Genomic DNA, 24,156 nt, shown 5'->3' on the forward strand with positions numbered 1-24,156 from the left:
GGGAGGGGCAGCTGGGTGTTAGGAAAAGGTTATACACCAGAGGGTATGGAACAGGCTGCCCAGGGCAGTGGGCACGGCCTCAAGCTGCTGCAGTTCAAGAAACATTTAGACACCGCTGTCAGACATAGGGTTTGATTTTGGGTAGTCCCATATGGATCTGGACACGGTGGTCCCTGTGGGTCCCTTCCAACTTGGGAGATTCTATGATTCTATGAAGTTCCATTTCTCTCCTGTTGGAAAACAGAGCTTCTATGGAAACAGTCTTCACAGTACCAGAGCGCCTGGTGTCTTCCAGCAGGGATTCACACAAACACCAGTTACGTGCTTCTGAGCAGCACCCCAAATGCAAAGACCTACCTCTTGTGGCAGCTCCAGCTTGGAGCGGTCAGTTCCCTCCTTGGACTGCAGCCCCATCAGGTAGGGAACCGGAGCATCCAGAAAATGCAGGAGGGAGGCAGGAAGGATGGGAACGTATACGTGCTGCCATTGAAATGGGAACAGCAGTGTTGTGATCCCCTCTGCCACTGTCATCAGGCGCTGGTAATCTAGGTGCAGGGAAAGAGAGAGACTCTGGATTACCTTCTTGCCTTCCACTTCTGGAATCTGGTTTACAAGGACAGCAGTGATGGCACAGAAACCATATATATATGGTAAGATGCTCTTTTGAAAATGTAAGCACTGAAGTATTTAAAAGCCTAAAGCATTATTTAATTCATCAAAACTCATTCCCCCCAGGAAGAAACTGCTGAACATAAATATTCATATCTTATCTAGATCTATTTCATCACTAAATTCATTCATTAAAAAGATACCAAAAATTCTCTCTAAAGTACAGGTTAATAATATTCTGATTCTATAAAAGGCGTACGTTTTACAAGGAAAAAGGAGAAGAAAGGAAGAGAACTTCAAGGAAACACTGCAGTGAGGTTTTCTCACTTGCTCTTGCCAGCCTGTTTCTGCTGTACTTGTTGCTATTTCCACAGCTGAGTGCAGTTTCTGAGAAGCTCACCTCACTCCAGCAGAAGCTGACAGTCCCCAGGTATACAAAAGGACTGTTTTAAACAGAAATCTAAAGAGAAGCTGAAGGGAAATTCAGTTCTTAGCACATTTCATACAGCTTGCTCTTTTGTATTGCAACGCTTTCCCAAATTTGTCTTTAATTGAGTAGTTTACTGCCTTGTAGTGTCGTAGTGCAAGTAAACCCACAGTGTGCTATCTTTTAAATTGCAATTTAATTAGGTCTAACTGAGCCACAAGAATATTCTATATTTCAGCTTTTGGATCAGAGCAGATTGTTTTTCAAATATTCAGCTAGCAAGAAATGTAATTCCACTATCTGCTTATTAATACAAATGAGTGAACTGAATGGAGAAGTTAAATAAATGAATAAGTAAATCACACATTTGTATTAAAGAGATGGCCATCCTTATGGCAAAACTCAGACTGCACATGAGCCATCCAGAAACAGGTAAAGAGACTTGGGTCTGGTAAGTTGATAAAGACTGTGAAACCAGGTGATCGCTTCTGCTCTGTATTACAGCATCTTCTGCATTAACATCTCCCCCTACATTTTTAAGAGCACAAAAGTACACCTAGGTCCTAAGGAGCATTAAATAAACATGAAGAATCAGCACGTCTCATTAATCACCACTGGCTAAAGGCAGGAGCACCGCCCTGTGCTATCACAAAAAGAGTTGTTCCTATTTTCCTACAGCCCCGCTGCCTTCTTTTGTGTGGTCAGGATCCCAGCCTTCCTGTTCCTGAACAACCCAGCCTGGCTTCCTGGCAGACATCAGTGTCAGCCCAAGTGCAGTTATCTGACACTGCTCTGCCTTTAGGAGGTCGCGGGGAAGACGCACTTGAATAAATATGTAAATTCAACAACAAATTGCACAGTCCTTTCTCCTTCCTGCTAGCACCTCTACGCGGAAAAACCAGCCCCTATCTGCAGGTCAGCTGGCAGGGCAAAAACACTTTTCATCTTGTCCTGCTAATAGCCGGTCATTCAGCCTTCAAAACCATTTTCATACATACAAGTCAGTCTCTAGGTTAAACCTCAGAACCACTCCCAGCTGCAGATCGGCCATTTAGGAATCTGTCCCTTTGGAACGGGTATGTAATTATATATGTCGATTGGCTGTCTTGTCGTGGAGCATTTATACAAAATTAACACCCAACATCTGCTGGTGTCTCAGGGATGATGACATTTGGCACACATTCCAGAACTCTGAAAATTGCTCAAGTTAAAACAAAATTAATACAGAAAATAGCATGTCTTAATAGACAAGATGACTTCAAGGTCTGCTCTGATCACGTGAAAGGACAGACCTTCATGGCAGGGTTGCAAGCTTTTTTTTTGGATAAGGGCATTCAGCTCTGGAAATTCCTGCTTTTTTTGATGGTACTAATAATATTTCATAAGGTTTTTTTTAAACAATCTGCTATGAGGAATGAGGTGATGACCAAATTATTAAGCTGTTACCATTTAGCAGAAATTGTCAATTAAAAGCACTTAAGTATCCAGCAGTTTCCACTAAGAAGGAAGTTCAAGTCAGTAGAGGTTAGACACACTTAAGTTTTCCTGCAAGGCCAAAGGCCTCTTTATTTGAGATCCGTATAGGGTTCTATTGCAACCACTGCCTCCCAGCAGCTGCTTAGCAGGATTTGGCACAGGTCTGTCTCTCATAATTAACCCTCCTCCTGTGTGAAGAAGAGGGCAGCGGAGCTGAGTTCAAAGAGTCTGGATCCAATGTCTTCTTCTGGCAGCATCTGCTGGGGGCCCTTGGCCAAGTCTGCATCTCACTTCCCTGTGAAGGGAAATAAACTGCAGTGCAGACCCACTCCAGCACGGGTCAGCAGCTCTGCTGTGTGAGCGCCACATTTCAGCATTGTGAAGTTGTGGAAATACTCACGGGGATCAGAAGTCACAGTGCAGTGCTTAAGCTGCAAGCCCAGAAAGATTCCTACATCATTATGGGTCACTGTTTTGTTTGGAAATTATTTCAGAATTTGAACATAAACTTATTATAATGTTTTTTTCTGACAGAGGGCAGCGTTTGGCAAATACCTGATTCTTCACAAAAGGGCCAACAACCAAGCTGAATTATATTACAACATAATAAAGTCATAATCAAACAGAATGGAATTCCACCTGGATCTTCCTCAACTAATGCTTGACCACAGAATTTCTGATAACAAAACATATGAAGAGCATATACACACATCCGTTCAAACCAGAAACTATATTCTTGCTGTCATCAGTACAATGCTATTTTAGCTCTGTTACATCTGTCTTCCTGATAAAACAACGCAGCCATCCTCCAACTATGTGCCAGCAACCTGCCAGATACAGCACAAAGCCTACAGCAGAGCTGGAGTCTCAGCCTGGTGTCATGGTCTTGGCATGACACCTGGGTCTTCTAAATCCACTGCAATGCTTGAAAAATAGGCCATGCCTCCCCTTTTTTTCACCTCTCTCCATTCTGTTTTACATCCAATTTGCAAGTACTTGGAAGTAGTTGAAAAGCTGAGCTAGCTGGATGCCACTTCCCTTGCTTTACAGCCTATTGAACACACAAGCGTAATGGCAACTTTGCAAACCCTGTGTTTGCGTGTATCCTGGAAGATGATAAAACAAAGAGTACCTTATGGAAAGGAACAAATCAAAATGAAGCAACAGTTAAGACCCAAGTTTTAAAAAATAATAATAAAAAAGAGGGAAAAAAAAAGAAAAACAATAGAATCATAGAATGGTTTGGGTTGGAAGGGACCTTTAAGATCATCCAGTTTCAACTCCCTGTTATAGGCAGGGGCACCTACCAGGTTGCTCAGAGCTCCATCCACCCTGTCCTTGAATGCTTCCAGCGGGGGGCATCCACAACCTCACCGGGAAACCTGTGCCAGTGTCTCACCACCCTCACAGTAAAGAATTTATTCCTAATAGTTAGTCTAAATCTATCCTCTTCCAGTTTAAAACTATCATCTCCCCTTGTCCTGTCGCTACCTGCCCTTATAAGAAGTCCCTCCCCAGCTTTTCTGTAGGCCCCCTTCAGGTACAGGAAGGCCACTATAAAGTCCCTTTAAAGCCTTTTCACCTCCAGGCTGGACAACCCCAGCTCTCTCAGCCTGTCCTCATAGGGGAGGTGCTCCAGCCCTCTGATCATCTTCATGACCCTCCTCTGGATCTACTCCAACAGCTCCATGTCCTTCTTGTGTTGGGAGCCCCAGAACTGGACCCAGTACTCCATTTGGGGTCTCATAAGAGCAGAGCAGAGGGGCAGAATCACCTCCCTTGACCTGCTGGCTACAGTTCTCTTGATGTAACCCAGGATATGGTTGGCCTTCTGGGCTGCAAGTGTGTATTGTGGGCTCATGTTGAATGAACTGGCACTCCCAAATCCTTCTCCTCAGGGCTACTCTCACGCCATTTTCCACCCAACCTGTATTTGTGCTCGGGATTGCCCTGACCCAGGTGCAGGACACTGCGCTTGGCCTTGTTGAACTTCATGGGATTGACATGTGTTCACCTCTCAAGCCTGTCCAGGTCCCTCTCAGTAGCATCCCTTCCCTCTAGCATGTCAACTGCATCACTCAGCTTGGTGTTATCTATAAACTTGATGAAGGTACACTTGATCCCACTGTCCATGTTACCTACAAAGACGCTAAATAACACTGGTCCCAGCACTGACCCCTTAGGAACACCACTCATCACTGATCTCAACTGGGAAACAGAGCCATTGACCGCAACTCTCTCAGTGTGACCAACCAGCCAATTCCTTATCCAGCAAGTGGTCCATCCATCAAATCTATTTTCCTCCAATTTGGAGACCAGGATGTCATGTGGGACAGCATCAAATCAATGAACCTTAATGAATAAGAGCTAATTCTTCAATGGGAAATGACTGACCCAGCTTTAAAACACCCTTGTGACTAATAGCTTTTTCATATGCTACCTTCTCAGTGAAAGTATTACAAGCAATTGCTGCTCAGCATCTACTTTTGTAATGCAGTATGGATTAGCTGAGTCAGGTATATTGAAGAAACTGGAAAATAAAGGTTACTGTTTTGCTTTGAGCTCTGTGTGTGAGTCACCAACAACCACGAGACTTGTCTCGTGACTTGCTACTCTCAGATCTGTGATGTTTTATATATAGCACTCTGCAGATGAAAAAGGAAATCTGAAAGAAAAATTGTTTATGAAAGCAAAGGTTTTCAAAACAGAGCTCAGAAGATCCTTGGAAGCAATGCATACAACTCCCTCAGACCTCAAAGTGCCCTGAAAGCTTCCATATCATAAATCACAGACTCATAGAATGGCTTAGGATGGAAGGGCCCTTAAAGCCCACCCAGCCACAACTTCCTTCCATGGACAAGGCTGACACCCAGCAGCACAGGCTGCCCAGGGCCCCATCTAACCTGGGCATCCAGGGATGGGGCACCCACAGCTTCTCTGGGCAGCTGTGCCAGGGCCTCACCACATCCTGAGAGAAAAACATCCCCCTAATATCTAATCTAAATCTCTCCTTTTAGTTTAAAACTGTTCCCCCTTGTCCTACCACTCATCCTCCTTTGTCCTTGCCCATGTAAAAAGTCAGTCTTAATCCTGTTTATAAGCTCCATGTCTGACTTGTACACTGAAGCAGTGATTGCCAACAAGTAATGTCAGGCGACTTTCAGATATTCACATGAAATGCATGTTCCCTTCAGGAAACATTTATTTGCCATAGGAATCACTGCACTGCCTACAGGGGACATGAGCAGCTTGGAGACACAGGCATGTAGCCTGCAGAGTTGCAGGGAAATCACCCAGGGCATCTCAATCTTCCACCTCAGGCAGGAATGGGTGGCACAGCACACAAGTAATGCGATCAAAGCAGAGCAGCAATTTATGCAGACCTGAAAGTACATGTTTTCTTAAACAGGATGATTGAGTCAAGTCTGCAATCTAATTGCATAAACTAAGAATTAGCTCCTCAGACTGTGGGTCAGCTCTGCCTAAGGGAAAACATCCCGAGCTCAATTTTTACTGTGGCCAGTTTCTCCAATTTTTCCCTCACTGGCAAGAGCTTAATGGAAAAAATCACTTCCACTTCAATACATTTCCATTTATACCATTTATCTGTGTCACAGGCTGCAGGTCAGCATAAATTAGTTTATGATTAAGAAGCACCTTAAGAATTAATTCACAGGAAAATTTGAATCAGCTCTGCTACTAGCACAGTTACGCCTCCAAAAGTGTGGCACAAGCCTGCATCAAGCTGAGAATACAGCAGCGGATGTGTGATATAGCGGGTTGGACTAGATGATCTCCAGAGGTTCCTTTCAGACCCAACAATCCTGTGATATTTGAAATGCAAATTCAAACTAAGTCAACTTTTTTATCCTCCTGTTCTTAAATGTAGAGCTGTCTTATAATGGAAAATATTAAGATCAAATTTAAGATGTGGACAAGTGATGGATTGTGCGCGTGCAGCAATAAAGACGGTGCCAGTCTTCCTCTACACTTCATTACTAACAGAAGTGAGGCCATAGAACAGGCCTGTACTAGCAGTTCACCTTGTTTGCAGATGCTTAAAAACTGTTTGACTTTTCAGGCTGAGTGACTTCTCTAACTTAACTGAGTAACTTGAAGTAGAAAAATAGTTTTGTCTTTTCTCTGAAGGTGAAAGTCAAGAGGATAATTGATTCTTTGGGTCACGTTACTCATCTCTGTTCCTGAGGAATAAGCACTGTGGTCTCCTATGACCACGGTGCTGCTGAAGCCCCAGCTGTGGATCTCAATCACAGCATAGACACGTTTTGTCCCCATGTAAATTGTTCAGCACTGGCTCTGCAATGGTTTCCTATACATTTTGATGAATATCAGTGTGGAGTGTGACAACTTAAATAAGCAACAGGGGAGGACAAAGATTTTCTGCATAAGTATATGGCGTTAAAATGCTCTAGCAGGCAAACACATCATCCACGTATTTAATTTGAATAATCTCACCCCAAAACAGTTTTCATATGAAAGATCTTCCAGGCTCAATGTTTTTTCTAGGGCACACCTGTAAGTAAGCATAGCCATTTCAACTATAATCCCTAAGATTTAAAACAAAAAATGCAAGGCATGCTTCAATCTTTGAGGAGCAATTACTCAAACCCTCTGCAAAAACAACTTGGGAAATGCTTAAAATTATAATGAGTAGAAATAGCCTAAGCTGTAAGAAGTTTATCTTTGTCTCATCCACATTCCCTCTCATGTTTAAATCCCTAGAAAGGCAGGCACACGGATGGATTGCTGAGGTTTCTGCAGAGCCTGTGATTTAATTCATCTCTCTCCAGCAGACATCTCATGCCAGTAGCATTTTGTTACCAATCCTCGGGAAACTGTGGCAGCTACAGCAGAGTGTTATTAACTTGGACACTGCTGGAAGCCTGGACACTCACAATACCATTACATTGGCTGTCACATGGGAAGGCTGTGCTCTGAATGAAACAAAGGGCACTTGCGAGAGTATTAATTTTTAAGACTGAATAAACTACAATAAAATTATGTGCAACAGCAAATCTGTTTCATAAAGGAAAGTCCGTAAGCCCCAAGCTTATACAACATAAGCTGTGTGCTACACCATGTGCCTTGCTTAGTAATAAGCGTGACTATTGGTATCAGCTTTTTAGAATTTATTTGGAGTCTTGAGGTCGCCTGAAAGTCATAGGGATACATCATAATCCAAGCTATAATTTTTAGAGGTTGAAGTTTAAAAGGCTGCCATACAAAAACTTCTCCCTGTAGAACTGCAGAGAAAAAATGTATCTAAACCTTCCCTTTGGTTTTGCAATGTCCTGTGTTACAATCTGGCACTATTTAAAATATTCTCCATATCCAGAATACACCAGCCTGAGGTCACAGGAGTTCTGCTTCCAGAGCCTCCAGGTACAGCTTCCAACTTTGCAAGCCAAATCTGGTACTTCCAGCAGTCTGTTGCATCTACCTACTGAAAACAACTAGAGTAAGCCCATGGAACTCCGTGTTGTCTCCAACACAGTCAAGGACTTGTCTTTTTTGTCCTGCTACTGACAGTGCAAGCACAGGTCCCTGCTAGCTCTTACCTGTCCATCTTTCTTCAAGTTTTGCCCTAACATGACCACGGCACAGTCTGACCCAATGCTTTGTGTCTTCAGATTGAAATACTTTGGTCACAGTGGCTTTTGCTCTGGAAGTACACAATCCTCCACACCAGTTCCCAAGCTGTGGTTCATAAAGCCACAGCGACAGTTCTGCAGCACCAGACTGCATTAAAGCTTAAGCCATAAGCCAAACTGAAGATGAAGGTAGTTTCCTGCAACTCAAGAAGTTTGGGAACCAAGGAGCTTAAGAGAATGAGCTCATCATTTTCCTACGGCAGTCTCTCATCGCCTTAGTTCAATTGCCGTAGCTGCAAAATGAAGTTACAGCCTACTGCAATCCCTTCTTTTGAACAACAAATAGGATAAATAAAATCCACAAAACCCCACAGAGTAACTAGATACCAAAGTTGACTGCAGCAGCCACAGCACAAATATCTACCAGTTGGCCCTTACACGCTTGTATCATGCTGGGAACACTTTCAGGACAAGCTGGACAAAGTCACCCAACACCCTCACCTCCTCTTTCACTTGCATGCCTTTGTTCAGGAAACACTATTCTTCAGCTCCATGGCTAGAAATAAACTTTTTCATCCTTAACTCCTTATTCACTAGGGAAAAAAGCACTCCAGAAAAGCCAGTACCATCTTTGAGTAACCCTCCTTTGCTGCTTAATACCCAACTCTGTCAGTAAACACAGTGCACCTTCACCTGAACACCATCCTTTGCCCTGGCAGCCCACTACCCGAAGTTACTTATAAAGCCAAGATTTAAAGCCAGTAGATCTTGGAGCTCCGGCCAGTTTCTGAGGTTTTCAAAGTCCTCTCTTTCCTCCAAATGTAACCTGCCTTTAGAAGGCAGATGTTTTGTGAGAAGTTTAAGGCTCTCAGCAGACAGCCAGCAGACTTATTCTACGGTCAGGGGTGCACTCTTTAAAAATCGAACACATTTCTTGGTGAGCACTAATGAAAAGTTTCCTTCCAACATGGCCAAGGGAAACAAAAAAAAGTCAGCTTACTTCTTCCACATATGTTAGGAGCTCACTCAAATAGTCTGGTGAACTGAAGCAGGTTTTGGCTCAGAGCTCTGATGTCTCACGTGTTGTACTGTAGCATTACAGCAAACTCTGACTTCAGGTTAATAATGCTTTCTTGCTTGAAATCACACCCTGTCGACACAAGATCATCTTCTCCTAATCTCCTGTTGAATGTGGGAAGGCTTCAGAAAGGCCCAGACCACTGAAACAGTCCAGTGAGTCCATTGTCTTCAAAGCAGAAAGGGAAGGAAGGGTAAATCTGCAATTTTGTTTCAGTCATTACTTCCTTTCATCTTCTGCCTTTGAAAAAACTTGGGGCTAAGAAAGTATTTTTTCCCTGGTGGATCTCAAAGCTTACAGAATCTATTTCAGGGATACCTAGGCCAGTTATATCTCAAAAAGGGGAAGGCTGCTTTGTCTCCTCTTTCAGGAATGGCAAGAATGACATTTAGAAGCAGTTGCAGCACAGGAGCCAAGCGCTCAGCTATCAGGCTATGCCAAAACTGTGGCTTTGCACTTCGCTCAGCATTCCTCACCTTTGGGAACCAGCATTACGATGCCATTTACATAATCCCACAGCTTCCCTAACCCAGCTACCTAAGGGCTTTTCCCCACACCCCATCAGGATGTGTCTGTGTTGAATAAGGAGATAAAAGTCATCTCAAGGATATCTCCAGATTCCAGATATCATTGAAAGACAACGATACTTATTAATGAGTTACTGAATTTCTGGTGGAGGCACTATGAAGGTTGTGTCAAAAATATTTAATGAATATTTTGCATCCATCTCAAGGACTTTCACAAAGGTAATGAAAAGCCACATGCTCCGGATCTGCACAGAACACTACTAAAATGCAATCTGACAAGCGGGGCTCTTTCTTTGGTGGGGATGGTGGGGGTTTTCTGCTAATACTACTAGCTTACACTAAAAACTTCCAGCTTTTCTGTGAGTTCATAAGCAAGGACAAAGGTGAGAATGATAAGCAGGGATGCAGAGGCACTTCAGAAGTGTTAGCTGAACTCCATTGTCAGGTGGCACAGGCCATACAAATCAAACAGAGGAAGAAAGAGGAAAGCATCCACACACGGAAGCAGAAGGGAGGGGAGAAGCAGCCTAATCAAAACTAACAGCAGGATTTCTGCTCACACTTCAAACTGAGAGCAGCTAAGGCCCTTCATTTCTGGTTCTTGAAAGCAAACCCCTGGAGTCTGTGTGGAGAAGCACTACACAAAGAACAGACAACCCTTTGAATTCAGTCATTTTCAGAACTATCCTCCTTCTACCTCCCCCAGCATTTTTCCATTCTTTTCCTTTATTCATTAGTATTACCTTTCCATGCTTACTGACCTTTTCTTTTATATGATAAAGCCAAGTGTTCAGTTCTGGAGTCTGAAGTTCATTATCTCAAACCACTCATCACATACTGTTCTCAATTTCAAGCCCACTGGTTTTTGAGATGCTGCTTGAACCACATCTCTTGAGAAGTCTACGTGTGCGTGCATCATCTTCTCTCATTTTTGCTAAAATTTACTCATACCTATAAGCTTTATATTGTTCACTGTAGTCTGACCAAACATCTTCCCCGTAACTTCTATTCCAAAGCACAGAAACAATTTAGGAACCAAAATAATTTGGTCAGGCATCCAGTGAATCTTAATGGAACCTATGAAGAGCCTGGACATCCACTTGAAAGTCATCAGGAAGCCAGAACTTGATTTGTTTCTTTATTGCCACGCATGCTGGCCCCGAAGTCACACATACAGCTTCTAGCTCTTGGGCCAGACTCACCCATCAAGACACAGGAAAGAGCAATGGGGACTGAAACCTCAGGGCTTGCCCAGCACTAACTAAAGGTTCCCCAAACTTGCAGCAGAGAACTACAGAAAGAAAAGCAGAAGAGAAAAGGTAGGAGCCAGCTGTTCAAAAACTTGCTGTCACACTGCAGTGTGTACAGGCTCTGTGCAAGCAACCACTGCCAGAACAGTTAACCTTTGCCAACTGCAGTCATAAATGCCTCAAAAATAAGCACCAGCAATCTTGCCATAAAGTATTTCATTCAGACTGCCTCTGTCTCCACTCAAACCCAACGCAGCATTAAACCTTCAGCCTCTAAGTGCTAAAAGCCAATCCATGTTCTAACTAGAACATATCCCATCGTACAGGACAAAAGAAGTCTCACTGAATTTCAGTATGCTGCTGAAAGTTCAAAATGAAAGCAGCAGAAGTGTTTTCTGCACGATGTAAATGTATTGCTTTCTGCTGGTATTTGTGCAGAAGATAGGATTAGTTTCATGCTGTCTTGCAGCATGATCAAGGGCAGTGTAAGGATGATAATTAAGTGAATTCTATTGCTAGCTGTCACAAGTGATAAATACGATGCATAATTAAACAAGTGGCACCTAGACTGCCTGGAGGAAACAATTATTTAGTGCTTTCATTAGGACAGCCTCATTTCTCTCGCTTTTTTTTCATTATGCATTTGTGTTTAACAAATCTGCTGAAAACCAGCGGCTTATTATCAGCTCCCACGACTGCAGCTGCCCAGGAACTGCCTGGTGGGAGCAGACCCATGTGTGTCACTGGAGGAGTTCTTACCTTGTGAGTACAGGAGGATCTGCATCTCCAGCAGAACGCAGGTGAAAACCTGAACCAGGTTCTCCAGCCCCAGCAGCTCAAAGACTTCCCGCAGTGGGTAGTCAGAGAGTGGCAGCTCATTGGGCCCAGGTCGCTGGCAGATGATGGGCTCATAAACCCCATAAAACTTCAGCGACCGGCCAGGGGGCGGCAAGGGCACCTCGTAGAGTATGTTGTGGATGTAGCTCTCCAGGGGCAGCGGTGGTGGTTGCTGGGAGGTAACTGCCTTGTAGAGCTGGACCAGGAACTTCTTGCAGGCTTGCATGAAGGGCAGAGGGGTGATGAGACATATGCATTTGGAGACATACAGAGTGTCCCTGCTGATGTCGTAGGAGTTGTACCGCTGGAGCTTGGCGAGGGAGGTGGCGTCGCCCTCATCAATGCTGCTGGCCAGGGAGTCCATGCTGCATGAGGACGAGGCACAGACGCTGCTGTACTGCTCAGCATTGTGCATCTGGTACAGTGTCTGCATGGCTGTGCAGATCTGCTTGCTCGTGACCTCCTCATAGAAGGTGAGCACAAACCCATAGGTACGAGAGCCATCTTCCCTGGTGATTATGAATGAGTGGAGCTGTGGATCTCTGTTGTCAGCCTGTGTCCTGAAAGACAGCCCTTTGGGCATACATAGCTGAGGAAGAGAGAAAAGGAATAGTTATTTAAGTTACAACTTTATTTTGTTACCTTCACCTCATGGGCACTTTTCTTTCTTTCACTGCATCATAGCAAACTGTTTGTTATTAAACATCATCCGTCTGAAAGGCAGCCCAAGAACAAACAACCTAAAACAGGTGCTACTTAAAAGGAGAGAGAGTCATGACTGATGAAAGCCTCTAAATCACTCGTCTATTAAGTCATTATGACTTATCTTTCATTACTACTGTGTAGCATTTGTCTCTTTTGTTTAAGCAGCATATGAAGACATTCAGATTTGTTCTCACTTGCATATATTGTGCTCACGGTACTTAAAAATTGACTTATGCAGAATTCTTGTAATTCATTGATCCTCCCTAATTTTCTTCAAGACAATGAAGCAGTTGATGTACAGCTGCCACATTTACTTTCCCCTGCAAGTACTACAGAACAACACAGATTGGAAGAAGGAAGAAGGGAAAAAAAAAGTAGCCTATGAAAACCTCAGTTTTGATAAACCACACAGCAAAATATTTTGCAGAGACTACACTGTGTTGGGTGTTTCTTTGAGACACAGCCCTGGTGATAACTTGAGGCATTTTTCCAGGCATTCCTCAGCAATTCTATCAGCTATCTAATACATAATAACAAGTATCCAGCAAAACATGTTGGAATGTGCATCAACACAAAACTTCTTATGTTCTGAACAAATCAGTGTGCTTATAAACAAAGCTTCCTTCAAATCTTCTATCTGAAGAAAAGGAGAGATGAGAGGGAGACCCTTCAAAGCACTCCTGCTGTTCCAAAAGGTAACACTAGAAGACAACTGTCAAAAACCAGATCACCTGAAACAGCTGTTAAATAAATATCCTACAAGTCTTAAATGTTATTCTCTCCTCCCTGATATACACATTGCATGCACAAAAAGGAACTCCCATCCATTAAGTTTCTGCCACAGCTCAGCATGTGCAGAATATCAATATTTTTAGTTCCTGGCTGCAAACCCTGGCAAAGAGGCTGCTGGATTTGACCTAAAACAAGGCATGGGAAAAGCAAGAGAAGACGGGAGAGCACTGAAGGAAGGGAATGACCAAGAGCCACTTAAGCTGCTAAGATCAAAAGGAAAGACTGGCGCTCATTTCCAAGTGATGCAGAGAGCTTCACATTTGCAGCTAATGCATGAAAACTTTCATCTTAGTGCCTTGGACATCAATCACTCCATCATAGCTGTGTTTGCTATTTATGGCACAGTAAAGAATTGGCAAAAAGCATTTTGGATATGTTTTCTGTGTACAATACAGGGAATTAAAACATGCTTGTATGAGGCTCATAATCAGCACAGCCTGGAGAAGCAAAAGGAAGCTGTAACGAAGCACGGCGAAATGATAATCAATGAATCAATACCTCCTCTCTACAATTGATGAGCAGGAGATGCTTTTTTTTCCCCCTTAAACACAGAAGCACACAGGCAGGATGTGTAGGCTGTAATCCCTGCCTCCTGCCAGCAATCACCTATTTCAGATGTTTCTAAACCAAAGGCTCCCCCTGGACCATTGCCCATCAGCACAATTCAACTCTTCTCCATTAGATCCTCTATTTCACTTTCTAAGCCCCTGTATATTTTTCATACTCCCGATGTGCTGCACGCATCCAACCTGAGCTGTGGGTGAGGGAGTGAAAGGGAGGAGGGAGGCTTCTCTTTGTATTAAGGCTCGTTCTTTCAAAGTAACCTGTAATAATTTTATTTCAGTAGATGAAGTTTGAAACAAGACAATGCTTCCTTGGGCTCCAGGAATATATGTGGTTATTTACATACCTAAAAGGACGAAAGCAGGAGCATTAGTTCCTAACAATTTCACAGCTCCCCTGCACTGAGACCTTCAGTTTGGTATGAGAGATAACTCGCAGAATGGTCACAGAAGATAGCATGTGACAGTAGGCAGGGATAATCACTGAAAGCAGTGTGGGGGAAAAGAAATATTTCCCTATTAAATAGAACTCTGCATACTTTAAAAGAGAGAAAAAAAAATGACTCGCAGGCAGAGTGATTTCTCAGGACTTCAGGGGGTTATTTTTAAAGTGACAGGATGGTTTCAAAAGGCAATTGAAATTCCCAAGGCATCCAGCAGCGCCGAGTTCTCACAAGTTAACCTTGAAGGATTTATGCATTTTCTTCTCTGAGGAAAATTGCTTCTGGAAACTCACATAAAGCAAACACACAGGCAGAACTAATACAACAAGGCAAGATCAGAAAGGCCAATAATTGCCTCAAGGGATTCTGTGGAGGTGGATATTACTTTAAATGATGTTTCAGATCAAAACAATAAAGAAGTTTTCTAAAAGACGATTTAAAAGACCATTAAATACTGCTGCTGTTAGTAAATGCTTTTTTCTTCCCCTTCGAAGACACTGCAGATGAAAGCTGTGCTCTTCAGCTATTTGATTTCAGAGGAATTCAGCTTGTTCAATTATTTTATTTTAATAGTTCTCTTGCTGCTTTTGGTATTCCATTTTTGTCTGGCAGTGTGATCATACTTCATGAAGACAAGACCTTTGCAATGAGAGGCACAAATAATGCAGCTATTCCAGCTACTGCCTCTTGCTGTCATATTCTTGCTGCCCAACCCCATCACTCCTCCTCTTATCATCCCTAATTCAGAGGCAGAACTATAAGGCAGAAATAGCCTCAGCAGTTATTATCATCCCAACTGTGCATGTCAAGCATTGCTCTGATTGCTCTGTGCCTTCTGTGTATGCAGAGTAGTACGGAGACCAACCCAAATATCACACCATCTCCATCAGAGCACATTTGGAAGCGGAGAACAGAAATTCCCAGCTGTCAGTAGGCAGAGTGATTGATACTGGCCTCAGGCTCTTCTCTGCCTTTCTACACATGACTGCAGTGCCATTGTGCCAGCTCTCAGTGTCTACCTCTTGCTCTGACATTTAAGGCCAGGCTGGATGGGGCTCTGGGCAATCTGATCTAGTGCTTGACCCAGCAGTTGGCAACCTTGCTTATGGCAAGGGAGCTGGAACGTGATGATCCTTGAGATCCTTTCCAAGCCCAAACATTCTGTGATTCAGTGAAATGACAATAATTTGTTGCCTTTGTCAGGAGACAGTCTTAACACGTGCTTTGCTGATTTTGGAAACATCCAAACCCAGTATGACTGCTCTGTTGTAAACAACCCAGGAACCATTTTAGAGTTGAAGATGTCAGGAAACAGCTTGAGAAGAGAATTTCTTTACCTACCATGTTGACAGCATCCTGGTCAAAGGGGTTCCACTCAATGTTCTGAGGATAATGGGCCAAAACCTTGGACTTGAAGGTTCTTCTTAAAGGACTCTGATCGAAATTCTCTCCTACGAAAAAAAATGAAGAAATAATGACTTGGGACAACAGCGAGGCTTCATAGAGAGATGACCTGGGTAGCTTTCATTCACTTCATTTCTTTTGTGTACGTGAAAATGTACTTCTGAAGGAGAAACAAAGATTCACATTCAGTGTAACCTTACCTTCCTTTCCCACAAAATCTTAGTATAGTTTCAGTGTATAGCTTCTAGCTCAGTATTTACTGCATAACAGTGTATTGCTAGGAGAAAAGATATTGCTGGAGTTTTATGGAAAAAGACACTACCATTAACCAAATCTTCATCTTTCTCTATAGATTTAGCAGCATGAGATGGCTTTACTTAAATGCCGAAACAGTATTTTCTCTCCAGTTTGTAAGAAACCATCTTAGAATCAATAAAACACACGAGCACCTTGCAGCTATCACAAATAATTTAAGGCTTCAATATGGATTATTATTTATATCACAAGTCTTGCATGAAGATTAAACATTTATTTTTTCTACGTTGAGTTTCAAGGACAGACCTTTTCCACAGATGGACTTCAGAAAGTACAAAGAGGAAGACTGACATTAAACTTCAAGCAGATACACATCCAGTTATCAGCATACAAAGGGTGTATGTCAAGGTGATATTGCCAGTGGAGTTTCCACCACTTCAGAGTCTACACTGTGCTACACTGAAGCTAAAATAGGAAATAATCTGTGAATTCTACTACTATATATGGTGCTTTTTTAGATACCAGGCTACTAATTTAAGGCTTCTTGCTTTAAAGACTATGGGTAGATCTTCCCTCTTTGGTTCCATTCTCACCTGAGAGAGGAGAATAAGCTGAAAACCTTGAGTTCAAAATGTGAAATGTTTTCACTGTAGCCAACTTTGCACTCATAGGTACCTTATGGAGACTTCTCTGTGTTACTTAGATACTTTTTAAAATATAATCTATTACTGAAATAGAATTAATTTTCCCTAAAAATAAAAATATTTTAATTTCTCCTTCTACTTAAAAAACAAATGTAAGGAAGCTATGAGTCGGTATTAATTCAACAGCTATTTGCAAGTACGGCTTCTCAATCTTTCTTTTGAGGAGCTTAGGATCGACTGATAATTGAGGGACACACAATGGAGAAATACACCACTGTAATTCACAAGACAATAATTATACTGGCAAAGTTGCAAAGTTTTAAGAGAGTTGTAAACCATTTGTCATATAAAATAGAGCTTTCAAAGTTTATTTTTTTTTCTAGCAGTGCAAGTTTCTCTTTATTTTTGTGGATAAAAATAGGAGGAAAAATACGCTTCTACAAGGATATTTTCTGCCTGAGAGGAAAAATGCTCCAAGATGAGTCAGCACTGCACATATCCTGGGGCAGGAATAGCTGCGAATGGTGAGGTGTGAGGAGCAATGACATGGGAATCCAGTCTGCTTCTCGAATCGCTCAAGGAAACCCCTAAACCCACTAAAAGTTTATGGATCACAGAAGTGAAGAAAACCAGAGGCATCAGCTAACCTCTACCAAATGAAAAGCAAGTCAGTGTTTAGCTGATTAGCTCACCATGTTTTCCAAGTTGGACAAACATCTATAGCAGCTTGAAATGTAAACCTTGAAAAGATGTTCTGCATGCTGTTACAGGACTATGACTGAAGTATGCAAAACCAGAGACTACCACTCTATTACACAACACATCAGTAGAACAACCTCTCGCTTTGATCCAGAAGTTCTTTGCTGAGACACTGGACTAAAAGACACAGCGTTATCTGCCGATTCCTGAAGTTTCAGATAAAAATTCCAGCAAAAAATTCTCTGTCCAGTTTTATGCTCTTAAAAACATTTGGAACTATTTTTTATTTTTAGGAAAAAAACATAATTAATGTGCACGCTAAACCAAATAAATACGCATTAAGTTATTTTCTAATTAGGTTTTCAATCTTCCTCATGTGCTTGATGCTGTTTACTTTACAGCTGTGAATGGGCAGAAAGGCAGATTACCTCATGCTAAATGTGCTTGGCTGCTTCTGCTGAAATTCTGAAGAGCATCTGGATGACTTCATTACATTTTCTGGTGCTGAAGGTCACATTTCTTTAAAGGCTCCCTTTTTCATGACTAAAATAAATACTAGTGAAGTAATCTTATCTGATGCTAATCGGACACTGGTTGAAGAACAACAGATCGCTCAAAATGCTTTGAGAAGTGATCCTGAAGGCTCCTGTAGAGAAAAATACCCTCCTCTCCTGGTTTGGGGGCTCAAGTACTAACTGCAACAGATAAAGCTGTACCTATTTCCAAATCAGACTGAATTTCCCTGTAAACCTCTCTGTCTGTGTGGAACATCTGAACAGGAACAAGGCATACTTGCCAGTAACCCAAAATAATTGAGAATAACTGAGGTTTTTAATCAGCTTATGGAAAAGACCAATAATTTGTATGTTGCTGCAAATACTTGCATTGTTCTTTAGATGTCAGAGAGGTCTAAAACATTCTGTTTGTGAAGCGTGAGCATTACTTTCTGGAATCCAGCTTTCCAAAAACATCCAGTGACAATCTTCTAGTAGGCTGACAACATGGATTCATTTTATCCAGGAAATTAAAAGACACAAATAACTTACCTTTGTAGGGTCCCTTCAGGGTTTGCATTTTACTACTAAAGATAAATATATAAGTATTTAAATTAAACTAATGATTAAACACACACAAATCACTATTTTCTCTATCAGTGATCACGACAAGAGAAGAGCCATGAAGCCACACCAGAGGGAATCAACTGGTCATTACTTAGAAGAGACACAGCACTGCACCCTCCAAACAAAGCTGCCCCTGGGAAGCCAGGCAGGATAAACTTTCACAGAAGAAAAATAATTTAGGACAGAAACAGCACAAAGGTGTGACAGAAAGCAGCCCGCACATCAGGGTGAAGCATTGTCATTCGGCCAAGCCACTCTCATTGACACAAGGTAAGAGGCATGAACACGCTGAGAAGGAGCTAGAGGGGAACCACAGAGAGCAAAACCTTCTTGGCAAACACGAGAAGGAGCCTGGACTGAAGGGTATGTTACGTGATGCATTGTCACCTCCCTCGGGTCTGAATCGAGGAGTCACGTGGCAAGAAAAATTCCTTCAGCCCTAAGAAGCTGTAGGATAACAGTGAATTTTCATTAAATCTACTTTGGTTTTTTTTTTTAAGTGCGTGCTTGCTAGCTTCCAAAAGAGGATTTAGCAGGGCACATTAAAAATGAAGCAAGTATCAAATGTGAATTGAATCCATATTCTAAAATATTAACGGCCAGATAACAGTACTGTGAATACAGACGGTAACACTGTGTTTGATGTGTGCTACCCATTCATGCAAGCAGCACAGCTTGGTAAGTAGCTTTCCAGAGGCAAGTTAAGAAGCTGGTTTTCAAGAGAATCCTTTTCACCTCCAGGATGCTTTCAAAAAAATCAAGTGAAGTATTTCCCAAAATCCCGTGAATTGTGTCAGATTCACATTGAGTTTCAATTGGATATGGTGTGTTACGTAATGGGACGTGCACCTTACCTTAAAAGCAATCAGTTCTAAAAATTCAGTAATGTTAAGTTTTAAAGCCACTACAGAGGCATACAAAAATACATACTACAAATGCAAAGGCATCCTCCACCCACACCGTCTGGCCCAGGGAACGTGTACTATCTGCTGGTCCTTACTGGCTCTGGAACGTGGACAGGAATGCTTATGTACACCAGAATAAAAATATCTTTTACTCCTTTAGAGGAATGTACTGGGAGCACAAACGTGCACAGTTCTGTACATCATGGTGACAACCTCTTTGATAGCTATTCCTAATTAAAAGTGTTCAGCACATCCAGATATGTTTTCCCTGCAGGCTGAACTTATTGGATAACTGCGTGACCCTGCATGAGAAGCAAGCAATATACAGCATGCAGGTGGGGACAACGTGAGGACAGGAATAACAGTGCTAATTGTCAGGTTCAGGAATCAGTTATTTCGAGCAGCACAGAAATCGTGCTCTGCTGCTCTTCTTTTGTGCCTCACCCTTATACCAGGGCAGCAGTAGTTAGCTACTCAGTATTCAAGGACATGAACTCAAAGGCACAGTCTCCCATTACTCCCTCCTACCACATATTCTTATCATCTTGCAGTGGAGGAAGGAGATGATATGAAGAGGACGGTGACAAGACAACCTGAACAGTTTTTGTTTCAAAATGTTTTAATCTGGGTTTATTCAGCAGGCAGCTGTTGTCTGTAAAATGGCGGTGGCTTCACCTATTTATGTCGTGGTGAGGGTGTGAGCAGGGTATATCCTACCTAGTAAAACTCCTGCACGTCGATATTTCAAGGAACTGATGGGTCATATTTAAGCAGGAAGACATAGCAGGCTGTGTATTGTGGGTGTTCCTGACACCACTAGTGGCATTTCTTGGGAGAGGGGAAGCACATCTGCCAAGAGAGCTTCAAGGAAAAGAACAAAATTTACCAGATATCGATTTGAGTTAGGTAAAAAGGTGAGAAAGGCCAGCATTTTGGTTTTTAAGCTCTGATCCTTAATTTGATTCAAAGGAAGATGGAAAGTAAAGAGACACAGAGGGCCTGTTGATTTCTTTGTCCTTCACCCCTGTTTACCTGAGGCTTTGTTTGCAGTATCTGAGCTCTTGCCATGGAGATCTGCTTCTAGCCATTTGTACAAGACTACATGACATAAAGAGAGATAAAAAAGCAAGTGTGAGCAACGTGAAAGACATACAAGTCTACTGGAGGAAAAAAGAAATAAAAATAGGTGACACGGGCAAACAGGCCCCTTCACAACCTCTCTTTCCCCCACTACTGACAAAGGATAAATACATGTAACAAACATAAACTCAGTGATTGTTTCACTACAAGGCTGTTGAACACGCTGAAAGTAATTGTAGAAATGCCTGTCAAAATTAGTAACGAGATTAAATTCTAAGCACTCTGAACAGCATGCTGTCATATAGTTTCCCTAGTATGAAAGGCTGCTTTGCTCCTACATTAAGTCATTCCAGAGCATGGGGAGGAAAAAAAAGTTATTTAACTGGTGTAGAACTAAAGCCAAGAGGTTTTCTACAGTATAATACTGCTAACTGCATAGTTACATCATCAATATAGCCTGGGTGACATTTTCAGGGCTCTGTAAGTGATCTACCGCAAGATGGAAATTTTGAATAGAATTATTAGGGTGCTTATAGATGAAGTTTTGAATAAATGTGCCCTATGTAACTTGGATGAGTGGTTTTAGTCTCCTGTAGCTACATTTACCCCAACAAGCACTTGTAATGATAACCAAAAAGGGTGTCCTAGCACATCTCTCTGAGGTTTCTCCCAGCTGTTTTACTCCTCTCCCGCAGCAAATCAAGAACATTTTCACAGCCGCCGTAGTGCTCTTTCATCAAGCAAAGTCTCAAACTACTCAAAGGCAATCTGTAATCCCCCTCAACTTTAATATTCGCTTCAATACATAAAAATAAATCTAAGCTGAAATGCCATTGACCTCTCTGCTCGTTCCATTTCTAGGTGTAAATTCAGAGTGATTTCCACTGCTGCCTTCCACTCGAGCTGTTAATCCAGGCAACAGTTCAAAGGACCCAGATCACTCTGTCGAGCCTTAATTTTCTGGAAAGCAGCCTCTATAGAGGGCACCAGAAATAATTTCAATACATAGATGTGGATTTGTGTTTTAGGAATTTTTATGTGTTTGTTTCTTCATGAAATATATACAAATAACCCACATTCATATCTGCAGGATGATGTCTTCCATCCCAGGCACCTTATACTTTTCTGGTCTACTTTTGAACTGTTTGAACCAGAACAGTAGCACAGATATTGAAACTGAAGGAAACAAAACAAGAAATTGCCTACTGCTTTTTTGCAGCCACCCCTTCTCTTCTGGCCTTGATTAAGATACTTACTATCTGCCTACATATTGTACAGCACCAGCACTGCCAGCTTCTTAAAACAGCCACAGTCCCAGCTGCCAGCAGGCAAGATGCATCCCACTACACCAGAAAACCAGTATGAGTTAGACATTTTGCTTGAATGATGGTTTGCATAAAATTGCATCATAATCTGTCCAATTCAAATAATCATGGCTTAGATTATGCCATCTTTTTTTTTTTTTTTTTTTTTTTTTCAGTGTGTTGAAGGGAATTCAATAAATACATATGGAGGCACAGCATGACTATACAACCGGCATCTACTCCCAGTGGCTGGAGCTGATTAATAAGAAACAGTGGATGGGGTGTAAATTTGGACCTACACTTCTAAACAGAGGGAGTTAGTTACATTTCAGGCCTGTCTGGTCTATCCTCATATACAACAAGTGGCACACTTATTTTTATTGCATTTTTATTTACTCGGATCTCCTGTTCATTTTGTATTCTTGATATGGAGTGAGTGAGCATCTGTATTAATGGAGAAAACAACCTCAGCAAAAACTCCTGCTGGATTTTTGGTTAGTTTCAGAGCATCACATATCAGTATTTGTCCCCCTTTACACCTCAGGGTGGCAAATCTCAGGTGTTTCATTACCTGAAGGCAGAAGCAATCTCACAAAAGCTGCACTTACTCAGCACCACAGTGTGAATAACTTCACGATAACACCTTCTGTCAGAGTAATTAAGCTCGGCTTGCAAATCAGTACAAAAAAAGAAAGAAGCTTAATTTGTCCTGCACCATTCTCAGCACTAATCAACACCGATAGAAACAGAGAAGGAAGAGGCTGGTCCAGCAGCTCTGAAATTCACCTCTGCACTGTTCAGAATTATGCTCTATATCATCTTTCTTCTTACACATCTCACACAAACTTAATGATGTAGCAGATGCACTGGGCAACAGGCACTGCTGCTTTGAACTGGTGGGGCAAGAGGTGGGTGCAGAGAAGACATGGAGTAAGTTCACTACCCATGGCCTTTACAAGGAAAGGGTTACAGCTTCTGAAGGGCTGCTTTAGGAAAATTTAGTTATATGTGTTATTGATGGGAAGAGGTTCTAGCAGAGCAATATCTTTGCTTCTTGTCATCAAGAAAGCTCTTTCATCGACACTGAATAGAAATGCTCTTTTATGTAGCACAAACTGACCTTGTTTGAGAAACTGCTGTTTAAGCTTCTGCCAACAGATAATTGTCCTTATAACAGCCTCCATGGCCGGTCTTCTGCCAGTTTTCAACAACTGAATCGTTTTAGAAAGAGACAGAAGTCTTTGTACATACTGAAAAATCACAAGTGCCCGCAGGCAAGGCATGAAGATATCAGAACTTCTGTACGGAGGAGTGATGAGCAAGAATGAAGGCATGGGCAGACAAGGTCCCGCTGCCCAAACAGCCGTACGGCTCCTTTGCAGCTGATGCTTCTATTTAAGAGCTGCCCAAGAAACCACTACAATTTGGAGAATGCTCTCATCTGTATTACAGTAATTGCAGATCAGTGTATTGCTGCAAATGCTTCTACTGAGGGCAGAACTGACATGAAAGGAACAAAGTGTCTACAACAAGGTGCTGGGTGACACAGCTCTTAATAGCTCCTGAAAAACAACAACAATGAAAAACCAGTTGAGTTTTGTCAACTAAAAATGCTGGAACATTGTAAAGAACAAACATCATCAGACTGAAAGAAAGAAGTCCTTGCAAGTCTTCAATTTAAATGCCTCTTCTGCCACAGTCAACTTTGCAAGATCCTACAGGCCTTGGTCAAAACCACCTGCGCTTAGAAACTGTTTGAAGATCATGCTGCTGCCAGTGAGTTTACACAAAAGGGATTGTTCAAAAGGTATCAGTGCACAGCAATCACACATCCAAGCCACATGAAAGATGTTCTGTATGCCTTAAGTAAACCATGACTAGCTAGATGGAGATTCCTCCTCCTCCCCTGCGTTGCAGCAGAGCTCTATACATTTTTGAGGTTATTTGCTTTCCCAAGAACCCAGCCATAGACTTTGGGATAAATCTTCCACTGTCACCAGGAAAGTCTCTTAAGGAATGAAGGCTGAGTCAAAGGAGTCTGTGAAAAGAGCACTACGTCTTACGAATCTCTCCTTTGCCAAGACCCAATGATGTAAAACAGAGTCTTGCTCCCTCTCCCCCCAAATTTCCACTGCTGCTCTGATGTAAATGTAGACACCCATGGAAAAACAGTACAAGTTTCTGGGAAGTCTTGATTTTTTTTTTTCTTTACCTTTCTGAATGTAAAAAGACCATGTAGAATTGCAAAAGGGAACCATGATCATTTCCTGGCCTAAAAAGTGCTCGAGAAGAGCCAGTGGAGCCTTGAAGGAGGAGTCAAACAATGTTTTGTGTAATGGCGTAAGCTGTGCCATGCTGTTTGGAGTGCTCTGTAACTGTTTCAGTATATACATATATATAATTAATATAAGTATAAGCAATTCAT

The 24,156-nt window shown here is 42.1% G+C and overlaps 1 protein-coding gene across 6 annotated transcripts in view; it reads right to left on the reverse strand.

The window, feature by feature from the left end:
* DENND5B (DENN domain containing 5B) overlaps nucleotides 1–24,156 on the reverse strand; it is an 89,273-nt gene that overhangs the window by 35,745 nt on the left and 29,372 nt on the right. For 4 of the 6 annotated variants that reach the window (XM_032445502.2, XM_085540872.1, XM_085540876.1 and 1 more), the window contains exons 2-5: nucleotides 20,380–20,445; nucleotides 15,661–15,770; nucleotides 11,739–12,405; nucleotides 358–545 (exon numbers count right to left, since the gene is read on the reverse strand). In XM_032445502.2, coding sequence (XP_032301393.2) covers nucleotides 358–545; nucleotides 11,739–12,405; nucleotides 15,661–15,770; nucleotides 20,380–20,445 — 1,031 coding nt within the window. The remainder of the gene's footprint in view (nucleotides 1–357; nucleotides 546–11,738; nucleotides 12,406–15,660; nucleotides 15,771–20,379; nucleotides 20,446–24,156) is intronic. The other 2 variants (XM_015866121.2, XM_015866103.2) reach the window with 1 other exon arrangement.

This window comes from Coturnix japonica, chromosome 1 (assembly GCF_054131305.1).
Source record: "Coturnix japonica strain WE chromosome 1, WE-NBRP24, whole genome shotgun sequence".
Lineage (NCBI taxonomy): Eukaryota > Metazoa > Chordata > Aves > Galliformes > Phasianidae > Coturnix > Coturnix japonica.